The 14,521-nt window shown below is 42.2% G+C and overlaps 1 protein-coding gene across 8 annotated transcripts in view; it reads right to left on the bottom strand.

Annotated features, from left to right (window-relative positions):
• The window catches only part of LOC139570580 (actin-binding LIM protein 1-like), a 150,037-nt gene that overhangs the window by 11,176 nt on the left and 124,340 nt on the right, over window positions 1–14,521 (bottom strand). For 4 of the 8 annotated variants that reach the window (XM_071392550.1, XM_071392547.1, XM_071392551.1 and 1 more), the window contains exons 7-15: window positions 13,390–13,477; window positions 13,112–13,176; window positions 10,923–11,000; window positions 9,739–9,897; window positions 9,294–9,338; window positions 8,848–8,974; window positions 6,433–6,555; window positions 4,943–5,047; window positions 4,480–4,527 (exon numbers count right to left, since the gene is read on the bottom strand). In XM_071392550.1, coding sequence (XP_071248651.1) covers window positions 4,480–4,527; window positions 4,943–5,047; window positions 6,433–6,555; window positions 8,848–8,974; window positions 9,294–9,338; window positions 9,739–9,897; window positions 10,923–11,000; window positions 13,112–13,176; window positions 13,390–13,477 — 838 coding nt within the window. The remainder of the gene's footprint in view (window positions 1–4,479; window positions 4,528–4,942; window positions 5,048–6,432; window positions 6,556–8,847; window positions 8,975–9,293; window positions 9,339–9,738; window positions 9,898–10,922; window positions 11,001–13,111; window positions 13,177–13,389; window positions 13,478–14,521) is intronic. The other 4 variants (XM_071392546.1, XM_071392548.1, XM_071392549.1 and 1 more) reach the window with 4 other exon arrangements.

Below are 14,521 nucleotides of genomic sequence, written 5' to 3'. Positions count from 1 at the left end.
CTGTAATGCGCCTTGGCATAGATTCTACAAGTGTCAGGAACTCTATTGGAGGGATGCTACATCATTTTTCCATGAGAAATTCCATAATTTGGTGTTTGGTTGATGGTGGTGGAAAACGCAGGCACCGCTCCAGAATTTACCATAAGTATTCAATTGGGTTGAGATCTGGTGACTGAGACACACACAGCCCTTCAACAACAAAAAAATACAACAATTATAATGTGCAACTGGGCATTTTTATACATGACCCTAAGCATGATGGGATGTTAATGTCTTAATTAACTCAGGAACCACACCTGTGTGGAAGCACCTGCTATCAATAAACTAAAAGTGGTTCCATTATTTTGGTAATTACCTGTATATCAATCAATTGGTTGTATAGGTAGCTGTAAACGAAAGTAAAACTGAAGATCTAGTAAGCAAAAAGTGACATGACAGCCTTTCAAGGAGACACTATTCAGCATCAGCAAAAATAATTGTAAAAGTCTGTGTTCTGGAGTCAAATTCTAGTGAGAGCAGGGATGCAATAAAACGTAGTGGTGGGTTTAAGCTACTAGTGCATAAAAGTTATATTCTGCCCTATTCATAAAGAACCCCAACCACTACATCCTAGACACTTGTTGAAATCTGAGAGAATATGGCAGAAATTACACCTATATCAGTGAGCTATTGGCATATTGCTCAAACCTATCAAATCCTCTTGGTTCTCCACAAATGTCTAAGGGGTAGTGAGCCTCCAAGGGGTGGGAGGTAGGGCAGTGTAAGCATGCTCATATGGAGCCTACTGTACCTAAGGCAACCAGGGCCCGGGAGAGAGCGCAGGGGGGCCAGTGGTCGCTCTTGTTCAGTGATGTGTCATCCAGAGGGGGGACATGGGCAGCAGGAAACGTAGCGGATCTGATGATTTCATCAGCAGACTTTCTTTTTGGTGCGGGTGAATATAGGTTGGTAACCAGGGGAACTGGACTATCAGTGTCTGAATAAGTCCTTTGAAACACAGCTGAACATTTCAACATCTGTCTGAAAAGTTGTGTGACAATCCCTACATGGTAAAGATCAAAATAATCCCGCAACCTTACACTTACACCTATTACTCAGAATTGTACATAGATTATATACAGTGCATTCGGAAAGTAGTCAGACCTCTTGACTTTTTCCACATTTTGTTACGTTACAGCCTTATTCTAAAATTGATTAAATTGTTTTCCCCCTCATCAATCTACACACAATACCCCATTATGACAAAGCAAAAACTGTTCTGATTTATAATAAAAAATAAAATAATATAACACATTTACATAAGTATTTAGACCCTTTATTCAGTACTTTGTTGAAGCACCTTTGGCAGCGTTTACAGCCTCGAGTCATCTTGGATATGACGCTAGAAGCTTGGCACACCTGTATTTGGGGAGTTTCTCTAATTCTTCTCTGCAGATCCTCTCAAACTCTAAGATTGGATGGGGAGCTTTGCTGCACAGCTATTTTCAGGTCTCTCCAGTGATGTTAGATCAGGTTCAAGTCCAGGCTCTGGCTGGGCCACTCAAGCACATTCAGAGACTTGTACCAAAGCCACTCCTGCATTGTCTTGGCTGTGTGCTTAGGGTCGTTCTCCTGTTGGAAGGTGAACATTCACCCCAGTCTGCGGTCCTGAGCGCTCTGGAGCAGGTTTTCATCAAGGATCTCTCTGTACTTTGCTCCGTTCATCTTTCCCTCGATCCTGAATATTCTCCCAGTCCCTGCCGCTGAAAAACATACAGCATGATGATGCCACCACAATGCTTCACCATAGGGATGGTGACAGGTTTCCTCCAGACGTGAAGCTTGGCATTCAGGCCAAAGAGTTCAATCTTGGTTTCATCAGACCAGAGAATTTTGTTTCTCATGTTCTGAGAGTCATTTAGGTGCCTTTTGGCAAACTCCAAGTGGGCTGTCATGTGCCCTTTACTGAGGAGTGGCTTCTGTCTGGCCACTGATTGGGCCTGATTGGTGGAGTCCTGTCCTTCTGGAAGGTTCTCCCATCTCCACAGAGGAACTCTGGAGCGCTATCAGAGTGACCGTCGGGTTCTTGGTCAACTCCCTGACTAAGGCCCTTCTCCCCAGATTGCTCAGTTAGGCTGGGAGGGCAGCTCTCGGAAGAGTCTTGGTGATTCCAAATTTCTTCCATTTAAGAATGATGGAGGACACTGTGTTCTTGGGTACCTTCAATGCTGCAGACATTTTTTGGTACCCTTCAACAGATCTGTGCCTCAACACAATTCTGTCTCTGAGCTCTACGGACAATTCCTTCGACCTCATAGCTTGGTTTTTGCTCTGACATGCACTGTCAACTGTGGGGCCTTATATAGACAGGTGTGTGCCTTTCCAAATCATGTCCAATCAATTGAATTTACTAGGTGGACTCCAATCAAGTTGTAGAAACATCTCAAGGATAATCAATGGAAACAAGATGCACCTGAGCTCAATTTCAAATTTCATAGCAAAGTGTCTGAATAATTATGTAAATAATGTATTTCTGAATATTATTTTTAATACATTTCCCAAAATGTTTTCTGTTTTCGCTGTAACGTAACAAAATGTTGATAAAGTCAAGGGATCTGAATACTTTCCAAATGCACTGTAGACAGTTGTAGTGTGCACCGCTGAAGGGGTGCTCCGTCCTAGGAATGTTAAAAGGAAATCTTGAAAGATGGTTCAGGATGGCAACTTAGGCCTCGACGCAATCAGATTGAGCGTTAACCCGTGTTGGCCGACATCCGAATTGCGGATGTTTTGGCGGTGTTGGTGAGCGGCTGCTCTTGTGTGTCATCAACCACTCCCTTCCTTATTATCCCTACTGCGTTAGAAGTTATAAAGGGCAATATAAAGTGTAGGCTCTATTGATGATAGAAATAATGATAGGCTAATGCATGTTTCCATGTTAATTTGGATGGGGGGTATTTATAACTTATCAGTGTAATCGAGGTGTAGACAATAGAAGATCGCGCATTTTAGTGTTTGAACTTGTAACACGGCTGCATGGGATTTGTCTGATATAAAGCTGGATGTGGTTTCGCTGTATCCAATGGCAGTGTCCATGATAAGGTAACGCAAGGAGCCGTTTGTTGATTTGACAGCTCTAACGCAGTTCCACCTCAGCCACCATTAAAACAACCTCCATGCAGAGGTCGGCTAGCACGGATCTGATCAAATCTAGACCTTATTTCCATTAAATATTTATTAGTGACATGTTTCGGAGCATACTTATTCGTCAAAGCACCACTAGTGGGTAAGGAGCAGGCTTCAAAACATGTCAGGATTAAGTATTATTGAAGGGAATTAAGTTCCATCCTGGAACTTCTTTTTAGATTTTTGGATATGCTGTAGGCTCACATGCCTTGATATTTTGCTTAGGCGTTAGATGCTCAGAAAATGTTCCGAAATTGTTTGGTCAGAGAGAGACTTCAAACAGTATTGACACATTGACATTGGAGGTGGTTACAGTAAGGTGGTGTACAATCAGAGATCAACGTGGTGATCACACGATTTCAATCCAAACAAATAAACCATAATTGAAAGGACCCTATACCTTTAAAAGGTTAGGTGCTGCTTTGTATAGCTAATAGTGATGTGCGGGTCAGGTATTTGTTCACCCACACCGCCCGCAAATTGTTAATAACTGAGGCCTGCACCCGACCCTAACCCGTAAATATAGAAAATGCATTGTACAGTCAGAGATGTCTTTACTTTTTTTTGACAGGCATTTTTAGATAGACCCATGTTTCTGCTTATAATTTCAAACATTTTGGTTGGCTATTTGTTAGTCAACTTGTCTATAATTAGATACATGCAGCTTCTCTTCGGTCATTCGTTTTTGCCCTAGAAGACTAAATAAACCCTATGTCAAAAATCGCTTGAATGCATGCTTCAATCTAGTTGACATCGGTAAAGTTTGTTTTCTCTTTGACTTCTGCAAAGATGTTTATAGGGACTGAAGAGAAAATGCACAAAAAAAAATAAAATGTGAAAGATCTTTCGTGCTAAATTTCCAAATTACAACAGTTTGACCAGTTTTAAGGAAAGTCAAAGCTGTTAAAATGAACCAACATGTTTTTGATAAAATGTCAGTTTGGCTTGGATACATATTTTATGTGGTTGATACTATCAGCTTTTAGGCTACATTTAGCCACATTTTCTATACTAGCGGGTAAGGGTCAGGTGTGAGCCTCAGATTTGAACTTTATCACATATAGTCGGGTTGCGGGCGGGTGAACAAACAGCTGATCCACACAGTATTTCATGACCCTAAACCTGCCCCGCAGATATAACCGCGGGGACTGAGGGTTATGAGTCAACCCGCTCATCAATAAGCTAAGCTTATTGATTTGTTATAGCCAATGAGGCTCATGACACTATTTGGGAATAATAGTATCAGTATAAGTATTCATAACAATAATGATGCTGTTAATGCTGGTGAAACCAGGTCACGGAGAGTGAATGTACCGTGTTGTTTGTAGATGGGTGGTTTCCTGTAAATGTTGATCCCCTGATCTGAAAGGATAAAGGGAGAAAGACAAAACTCAGTCTTTTGCATTTCATGTATACGTATCAAACACTTTTCCTGTGACACAGAGGGCATTGTGAAATGACTAATGAAAAATACCACAGAGGGAGGGTGTCTTCACAATCACACACTGTAAACCAATAAACATCAGCATTTACATAAAAATTTAAATTAAAATCAATTATTATTTTATACAGAGAGTCTTATATTCATGATGTGACTGGTGAAAAGGGCACACTAAGTGCCAGCATCCTTTAATGGACTGAATCAAAAGCATTATTGAAATGGAAAAAGTGGTAGACAAAAGTGAAGTGAGAGAACGATGAGAGAGAGAGAGATATAAAAGATCTCAGGTGACCAGTAGCAGTGACAGTGACAGGGTGCGCTCCGTGTGTCTCCTACCTGGGAGGTGGAAATGTTTAGGGGTCAGAGAGAGAGGCCGAGTGACAGGCCGGCTGTCTGGCCTTTGGGGTATAGGGGAGCTCCGCCCGCTATGTGGATCAGTGCCTCCAATGAGAAGAACCAAGAACAAAACATAAGCAGGGCAACGATACGGAAAACATAAATTTGTAAAAAGCTAATCTCGCAGAGCCAGACGAGGGACTATTGCATTTAGCTGTAAAGTCTGGCATGTGAGATTAGGATAAAGCATAAAAATGGACGCAAGGAGATTGAAAGAGTCATCTAATTTTGAGAATTATTGAATAATCCTGTGTTAGCAAATCAGTTAGTCACACTATGGAGGTCAGTTACATCTAGAGCTGTTACGGTGACCGTATTACCGCCACATCGGTGGTCACGAGTCATGACGACAGTCAAATTCCATGTGACCGTTTAGTCACGGTAGCTAGGCTTCTCCAAATCTGCGCTCTGATGCCGCTGATGGTCATTAGTAGCCTACCAAACTTTCTAACTGCAAGTCGCTAATGGCCTGGTACTCAGCGCTCTATTTAAGCAATAAGGCTCAAGGGATTTTATTACCAAAGGACCGCATTAGTGGCTTGCGTGGAAGCCAGGAGATGCTAAATGTGTTTATGTTAATTAATGGTCAATTACCATAGCCTAGTGTATCCACGGCAGGTAGCCTAGTGGTTAGAGTGTTGGGCCAGTAACCGAAAGGTTGCTGGATCAAATCCCCGAGCTGACAAGGTAAAAATATGTAATTCTACCCATGAACAATGCAGTTAGCCCACTGTTCCCCGTTAGGCTGTCATTGTAAATAAGAATTTGTTCATAACTGACTTGCCTAGTTAAATAAAGGTTCAACTACATTTTTTTTTTTAAATACAGTTTGACTGCCAGTTATTTGCATGACAATCACCGGCTGATGAAATGTAATGACAGCCCTAGTTACATCCTGTAGCCATGAGGTAATACAAGACCTATCCAAAGCATGCAGCCAGACATAATGGACATTGATCATTAAACAGGCAGAATGCCAGTAATGTGACTTGGGTGACATTCAAGTGCATGCATGGCCATCACCACTGCCAAACACAAACACTCAGATCAAAAATTAAATATTACATGGACCAAAATGTCCAGAGGTCCAGTAAAGGTCTCTGGACATTTGGTTGGTGTAAGTGAGCTGGGCTGCATGTCTATGTCATCTTATAACTTTGACAGCAGATGAGACGTCTCTAGCTAGATCTCTTTGCCAGAGATGGTCAGTTGGCAAGAAAAGCACAAAAAGATTTTGGACCAGGGTACTCAGCTTCTGACAGCCGTTTTACATCAAATGTGCATGGCTACAGTATATAGGGGCTGGAGATGAGGGTAGGGACATGAGTTAAGCCATAGAGTCTGAGGCAGTAAGACTTGAATGAGGTGACATAGCTTGCCTGGGGAGTGGGGACAGTGGAGGGACGATGGGGTCTAAGGCCCTGTCTTACCTTGGCTATGGGGAAAGAAGTGGTGTCTGAAAGGTGAGGTGGGACGGGAGTCACTATGGCTGGAGGAGCCCACACTGTTACTGCACAGGGCGGAGCAGAGCTTCTGCATGCCTGTCAAAGCTTCTGCAGGGGAGAGGGAGGGCAGGTGGGACAGAGCCATTGGGAAGACATCATTACAGATGATGTGGAGGGGAGTTGGAGGAGGAGGAAGACCGAGGTGTGGATGCGAAAAGGGAGTGAGACAGTCGGTAGACACACCATCACAGATAGACACAAGGAGGCAGGGAGGGAGGAACGAGGGGAAGAGTTAGAGGATAGGTAAGAGAGGAGACAGAGCCAGTGGATACACACCACCACAGTTAGGGCAGGAGAGGAGGTGAGGTGAAAGAGGGTGAAGAAAAGAAGGGGAAAAGGGAGAAAATCGGAATCATGTCAAAACTAGAAATTAAGAAACTTGAAACGAGGAGGAAGGACTATTTGAGTGAGATGGGGATAAGGAATAAGGGAAACATTTGTATTATCTCTACATTAAAGTGGAACTGACAGCATTTTAGCAACATGAAATCTTATTAAAAATCTGTCCAGGAAGAATTACACATTTTTCTTATTTTTTATTTATTTTTACTAGCGAACACTTACATGGTCATTTTCACATTTTCATACTTTCATAGAATGTTTGGGAATGACTATGTTTGGGAATGAAAAACTATATGGGGTGGGCACTCACCCACTCGTCCAATGACATGACATCCTCCCAGCAGCTAGCTAGCTAACATTAGGCTCCGTGTTTTCAGCTTGCTAAATAAAAGCTAGCCTATTAGCCAGGTTATGACTGGCTTGTGATCATTGCAACAAAGCCTCCTTCCCTCGCTACATATTCGTCGCCAGACCCACTGGCTCCAGGTCATCTATAAATCTATGCTAGGTAAAGCTCCGCCTTATCTCAGCTCACTGGTCACGATAACAACACCCACCCGTAGCACGCGCTCCAGCAGGTATATCTCACTGGTCATCCCCAAAGCCAACACCTCCTTTGGGCGCCTTTCCTTCCAGTTCTCTGCTGCCATTGACTGGAACGAATTGCAAAAATCGCTGAAGCTGGAGACTTATATTTCCCTCACTAACTTTAAACATCAGCTATCTGAGCAGCTAGCCGATCGCTCCAGCTGTACATAGTCCATCTGTAAATAGCCCACCCAATCTACCTACCTCATCCCCATATTGTTTTTATGTACTTTTCTTCTCTTTTGCACACCAGTATCTCTACTTGCACATCATCATCTGCTCATTTATCACTCCAGTGTTAATCTGCTCAATTGTAATTATTCCGCTACTATGGCCTATTTATTGCCTACCTCCTCACGCCATTTGCACACGCTGTATATTGACTTTCTTTTTTTCTATTGTGTTATTGACTGTACGCTTGTTTATTTCATGTGTAACTCTGTTGTTGTTGTTTGTGTCGCACTGCTTTGCTTGATCTTGGCCAGGTCGCAGTTGTAAATGAGAACTTGTTCTCAACTAGCTTGCCTGGTTAAATAAAGGTGAAAAAAAAAGTTTGATTGTATTGACATTCCCAGTCTTCTTTACATTTGTCAGATTTTGTCCAAAATATTGAGTCATTGAAACTGAAACAGTGTATCCCGAATGGCTAGAGGCAGCAAACAATGTACCAGGACAGCTGTGATTTATAACCTGATAGCAATATTTGTTGGACTACCAAGAAAAGTATTGGTGAATAATATGAATCATGCATTGAACTGCATCCATCTATTCTGCCAACAATGCCTTCCACTACGTCATGGATTTTTTTTGTCAAATATAATCTATTTTTAAAACTTCTTATAAAGTAGTTTTTTTAACATAAACTGGGGATTTTATATTTTTGACTGATATTATGATTGTCTGTTTGTTTCAAATCTGCAAAGAAGTTAAAACACTCAGTTCCACTTCAATAATAAATATTAAATTATTAGATTATTAACCATGTTATAGCATTCATAATGGTAGGCTGACATTGTAAATAAGAATTTGTTCTTAAATGACTTGCCTAGTTAAATAAAGGTTAAATAAAATAAATATAATGGCTTATTCATGACAGTTATTATAAAGTGTTTTCAGAGTGCTCAGTGAAGAGTAAAGATATAGGAGGACAGCAACAGAGGAGCTGCAGTGGGGAGTTAAGATTAAGGTGGGGTTAAGAAAGAGTGACAGGCATGAATGATACTCCTGTGAGATGTGAACAAGTGGTATTATGTTCTTGTTAAAATAGTCAAGGAAGAGTGTTGAGGCAGTGCCTACTGTATATCTCAGACTATTTTAAATTATTTCACCTGTGTAACCTGTAAAGACTAACAATACAAACCATGCATGCGCGCACGCACACAAAGATGCGTTCGCACACACACCTCTCACCTGGTCTGTGAAAATGCTGTGGTGAGCGTGACAACGGGGTGTAACTATGACGATTGTAGATAGGTGAGCCGATGGAGCCCTGACTGGTAGACCTCTGAAGGATGCGTTCCCTTATGTCATAGCAGCTCTACAGGGACAACACAGTTACATCACCTGTCAATCACTATCAACCCAAAGTCAAGAGCTTCCTTTCATTGTAATTCGATCTGAACGTTTGCAGCTAAACATGTACAGTGTATTACTGTGTAATGCAGTACCACCTACAGCGGATGGTGTAGGTGACATGTTTCTTGAGGACTGAAAGATAACTTTTTTTTGTCTTTTTTTCAAGCTAACTTAGCTAACAATCCTGACCATACTGTAAGCAAAGAAATACCATACAACATACTTTAAGCACACACCAACACCATGTTATCATCAATGAGAATAGTTGGTGGCTGTCTTACCTTGTCATCTGGCATGGGGGAACGCTCCCTTCTCGCAGTATGGAGCTGTAGACACAGAAAAATGACTGAGCACTCTCGTGTCAATAATAGGTTTCCTTTATAAGGGTGAGTTTGCCATGAACCTGAGTGTGACATTAACACTAGACTTTGGATCCTTGAAAAAGCGCTGTATAATTATAATGTATTAAATACGAAATGTACACAACGTGTTAGCCTTCCACCCTGCAACAACAGACATATTTATTGCCTGACACATGACTCTCTGGGGGGGAGAGATGGAGAAAATGGATATGATTTAGGATAATATAATGTATGCATCACAGCTGTTTTCTCTCAAACCAATACTTACCCGGCACAGCTTGCAACTTCAGAATGAGGGCTTGTTCATTTCAACATGATGCGTCACACACGCACAAGCACATACACGTTCATGCATGCTAATTACCTCTCCCACACTCTCCCTCCTCTCCTCCCTCTCATCAAGGGACAAGGTGTACAAAGGCTCATAGGTAATCAGATCAGGGCGGTCTATATCATAAATGGCTTTGACTTTGGGAATGGCGGCTAGGTCCCTGTATTCAAGGATCTCATTGTCTACTTTTGCCTAGGGACACAGACAGACAGATAGACAGATCGACACATACATAGAGACAGAGCGCGAGAGGTTATACACAACTAAAAGCACACATCTACTAGCCAGTATTAGGGCAGCTAAAAAGTTCCTCTATAGACCCTGACCACTGGGGTTGCAAAAAAACAACAACCCCAGTGGTCAGTGTCTATAAAGGAACTATAAGAGAAAGAGGGCTCCTTCCACTTTAGATGTAAGGCTGAACAGAAAATGTATGTATCGGTAAGAATAAGGTCTACGACTAAGATGCTGAGCAGACCGGACGTGTCGCGTGCGCGAGCGTTGCAAAATAAATGTACATGTTATTCAATCATTGCACTCACACTGCTCGCGAGCGTCTGCGTGGCCAGGCGCTAAAATATAACTTGGTTCTATTTGTGACACTCGACGCGCCGCAAGTCCTGCCTCTCCCATATCCTCATTGGTTTTTAGGAACATATACCCACGTGCCATCTTCTCGTTGGTTTTTAGGAGCATATACCCACGTGGGTGTTTGCAAGATGAACTGAGGTCCACACTCCAGTCGGTTGTGGTAATGCACCTTTTAAAGTCCAAAGAAGAAGAAGAAGCCTGAAGGAGGAGCAATTACTAGAAAACAAACCTTTACCCTTTATTCTGTGTATTAGTCTGTGCTTTTCTGGTAAAATAACAACCCAATGTTTATATCCCAGGACAAATTAGCTAGCAACAACAAGCTAGCTAACTAATTTGCCATAAATGTTTAATGCTTTTCAACCTGTCCCCAAATTAATACAATTGGTTCAGAGTTTGTTTTAACAATTCAACCTGCGTGTCCTGATGGCGTCTGGTGTGGGGGGACAAAATCAACATGCGCGCAATGCCACACGCGATCTGGTCAGCATGTTAGACAAAGTTTACACATGGAATGACAATTTATCTTAAGCTTCCCTAGGGAAGATGTGGCCTATAAAAAAATATAAGCAGTACATCCAGCCCAGTATGTGTGTGAGGGTAGTTGTATGGTAGACAGAACTCACATATATGGTATGACCTGGTGAGCCATGTATGCTTGAACCAGGTCTGGAACAGATACTCTCGGATGACGACCTTGAAGGCTGCAAGAGGAGAACAGAAAAGGAAGTCAAGACAACATCCCAACAACTTCTCGATGAGTTTTAGAGGCGTTGGATCAAAGTTGCTACAGTATTGTGTTCGCCTCAGTTTGCAAATGAGGAATGACATTTATCCACTCAATCACTGCTTCATCAAAAGGAGGGGAAAATAAGAATTCATCAGGCCGTCGTTTTAAAGAAGAATTTGTTCTTAATTGACTCGCCTGGATGAATAAAGGTTCAATAAAGAAAAGACAGTTTAACACCTAACTTGTTTTTCAAATTCCACCACATTGTAACATGACAAGTAGATTCAATCTTTAAATAAAATACAAACACATTATCTTGCAATGACGTCATTCATTTGCCTCTTGCACAGTGAATGAGGGCATTTGCATTGTGACTTAGTAATGTCCTTAACACTGTAAATACCACATGCATTCCCATGGGCAATGAACTTCAGATGGAAACAACAGTCCTGAATTCATGTATTGATTGACATGAATCATGTTTTCACAACCACATGGTTACTATAAATGGGGGCTTTATAAAGAGTTTTAGCGTGAAAACAACCATCACTATATATTGTTTGATACTTATCTTCGTGGCTCAAATTACAGGGGTGGCTGGGTGCCCCCATAACAAATCGGGTGTCCTCAAGAGACATTGGGCATCCCCAAAAGTTCATGTATAATTTGAACCATGTTTATGTCCACCACTCAAATATGTCCTTGTCTTTAGCCCTTACTCCTTCCACATGAGTGTGTCAGAGAGAGGGGGCCGTGCTGTGCCTCCTCTCCAACCTGACTTAGATGAAGCCCATTCAGCGGTCCAAGTCACAGCTCACCAGGGATGGGGTCAATTCCATTCCAATTCAATCAATTACGGAAGTAAACTGACATTTTAATTCCAATTTGTAAAAAAAATTCTCAATGCTTTTCAATTGGAATTCCAGTTAATTCAATACCTCGTGAATTGACTGAAATTAAATGTAATTGACCCCGAACCTGCAGCTCACACACACACGACCACCACAGAGTGAGGGACACACACTACATACAGAGGTAGACATAAGACGGACAAAGGTTAAAGGGGAGGTGTCTGTGCAGCCTAGAAATACATTTTAGCCCGCTTAAAAACCAGTAACACAGACACAGCCAGTCTCGGTTTGCTCCCTAACCCTTCCTTTTAGCCCCAACTCTTTGATGTTTGCAGATCTGAGAGGTCTGAGTAGGTATAGGCTAGGCCGTGTAGTGGTGGAGCTTCCACCATACTCTTCTGTAGGACTGCATCACCACCTGTTACGGAAACTGCATCACCATCAGCCACATGGCTCTCCAGAGGGTGGTGCATCACCGGGGGCACGCTGCCTGCCCTCCAGGACATTTACAGCACTCAGTGTTGAAGGAAGGCCAAGAAGATCTTTATATAGACCTCAGGCACCCAAGCCACGGTCTGTTCACCCTGCTACCATCTAGCAGACAGAGACGGTACGGGCGCGTCAGCCGGGACAGAGACTGAGAAACAGCTTTTATGACCAGGCCATCAGACTATTGAACAACCATCACTAGCCGGCTACCTGTCTGGTACTCAGTCCTGCACATTGAGACTAATGCCCCATGTATAAAGTCATTGAATGCTGGTCACCTCATTCTTTTTTATACACTGTTGTTTACTGTGTCTGTATATACTGTATTCTCGACATAGCTCATCCTAATATACTGTACCTACTACTGTACATACCATTTTATTTTCAAAATTATATACTGTCTAGTCACCACGTATTTATATTCTCAAACATGCTCACTCTAATATATCTACTTTTGGTTTGGATTTTTAAAATGATTTGTGTATTTGCGAGACATTCTACTGTACTATTGGAGCTAGTAACATAAGCATTTCGCTGCACCTGCTATAAGACCTACAAATCTGTGTAAGCGACCAATCAACTTTGTTTTGATTTATTACTTACACATCTGCACACATCGAAGGTTTAGGTCCAATGGGAAGGGGTATGGGGAGCAAATTGGGACTGGCTGACATAGAAGAAACACTTGCACAACGCAAACAAGGTCAAGGTACAAGAGGTCATTCATGTCCAGATAGATTCCTACCTGTTCCCTCTGTTGCTCCTCTGTTCTGTTTGTGTTCTTACACCCAGGGTGCCACACGGTTGATCCTGTGGAACAGAACAGAGACAGATGGTCTTAGAGAACAAAGACATCCAAACCTAACCTGGTCCCAGATATATTTGTGCTATCTTGCCAACATGTATGTTCAAACCTAAGAGTTGGCTATACAGCAGATCTGGGACCAGCCTCAACCAACCCAGCTATACTGTAATAACCCTTAAAATGCTTCAATCATAATGTCAGCTCATCTAGCTGCTTACCTTGCAGGTACATCTCTTCTCCTTCTGTGAACATCTGGTTACACCTGCTGCATCGTGCACAGCTGGGATGGTAGTGTTTGTCCCCTGCCTGGAAACAACACACACACGCACAGATATCATTAAGGACTGGAATATATGATCCACCTGTGGCCATGCAGACTCACTATTCCATCCAGGGCATGGTTTAGTGTAATGTCCAGTGTATGTACATTTCTTCACAAGAGCAGTCAAGAGCAGTTTACATTCGCAAGAGCAGTTTACATTACATCAATGTAGTACACAAACTGTATACAGTTAACTGATTAAATCAACCTTCCATTCACCCATTAATCCAGGCACACTACAAAGGGTTCACTGTCTAGCATGATCATTCAACCTGCCTTGAAATATAGGAGCGATCTTCCCTTTGTGCAGTACTTAAGTCAAAAGTATCCTCCCCTGATACTGCATAATGAGGTGCTTTGCATACACAGCGACATTTCACTAATGCATTTAGGAACGGGACACTGACCAGAAGAGATAAATACCCAAATGGAGCAGCAAACAGCCTCCCCACTCAACAGCACTCCAACAGACAAGTGCCACGGATATGCGGCTATGGCCTGGGAAATGTGTCTTTAACCATCCCTGTTGGACCAGGACTACCTTCCACATACACACACACACACAAACCGCACTAATCAACACTCTAGTATCGGTGTGTTTACACAAAAACAATTAATCTTTAGCGGAATTGTGAAATGCTCTAATGTAATCTCCTGATTAATCTTCTGCACACACACTCTGTCATGGCCAAATCCCTTGGGAATGAAAGAGTAGCAATGGATCCATTTCATCAGTGTATCCAGAATTGAACAAAACAACAGATCTGTCCGCCTCAATGTAAGTGACACAAATCATTCTGCTTGCCCACTCTCTCCTTTGCTGCTGTTATTCCTCTCTGTCTCTCTCTCCTTCCTGCCATAGTAGGTGTCAGTGTGTCTGCAGACAGAGATGCAAACCAAGTATGAGTTCTGGGAAATCAAATATTTGGATAATGTCACTGCCTTCCAGGCTTACAGTAATCGTGTCATAAGGCTGCTCTTGGTGATAGATAATAGGAAAATGTCTCATCCCTCTGTGTAGCCAGTGG

The sequence above is a fragment of the Salvelinus alpinus genome, chromosome 3, assembly GCF_045679555.1.
Source record: "Salvelinus alpinus chromosome 3, SLU_Salpinus.1, whole genome shotgun sequence".
In the NCBI taxonomy this organism is placed as follows: domain Eukaryota; kingdom Metazoa; phylum Chordata; class Actinopteri; order Salmoniformes; family Salmonidae; genus Salvelinus; species Salvelinus alpinus.
Note: the sequence above shows the minus strand (reverse complement) of the source record. Positions and strands in the feature narration are given on the sequence as shown.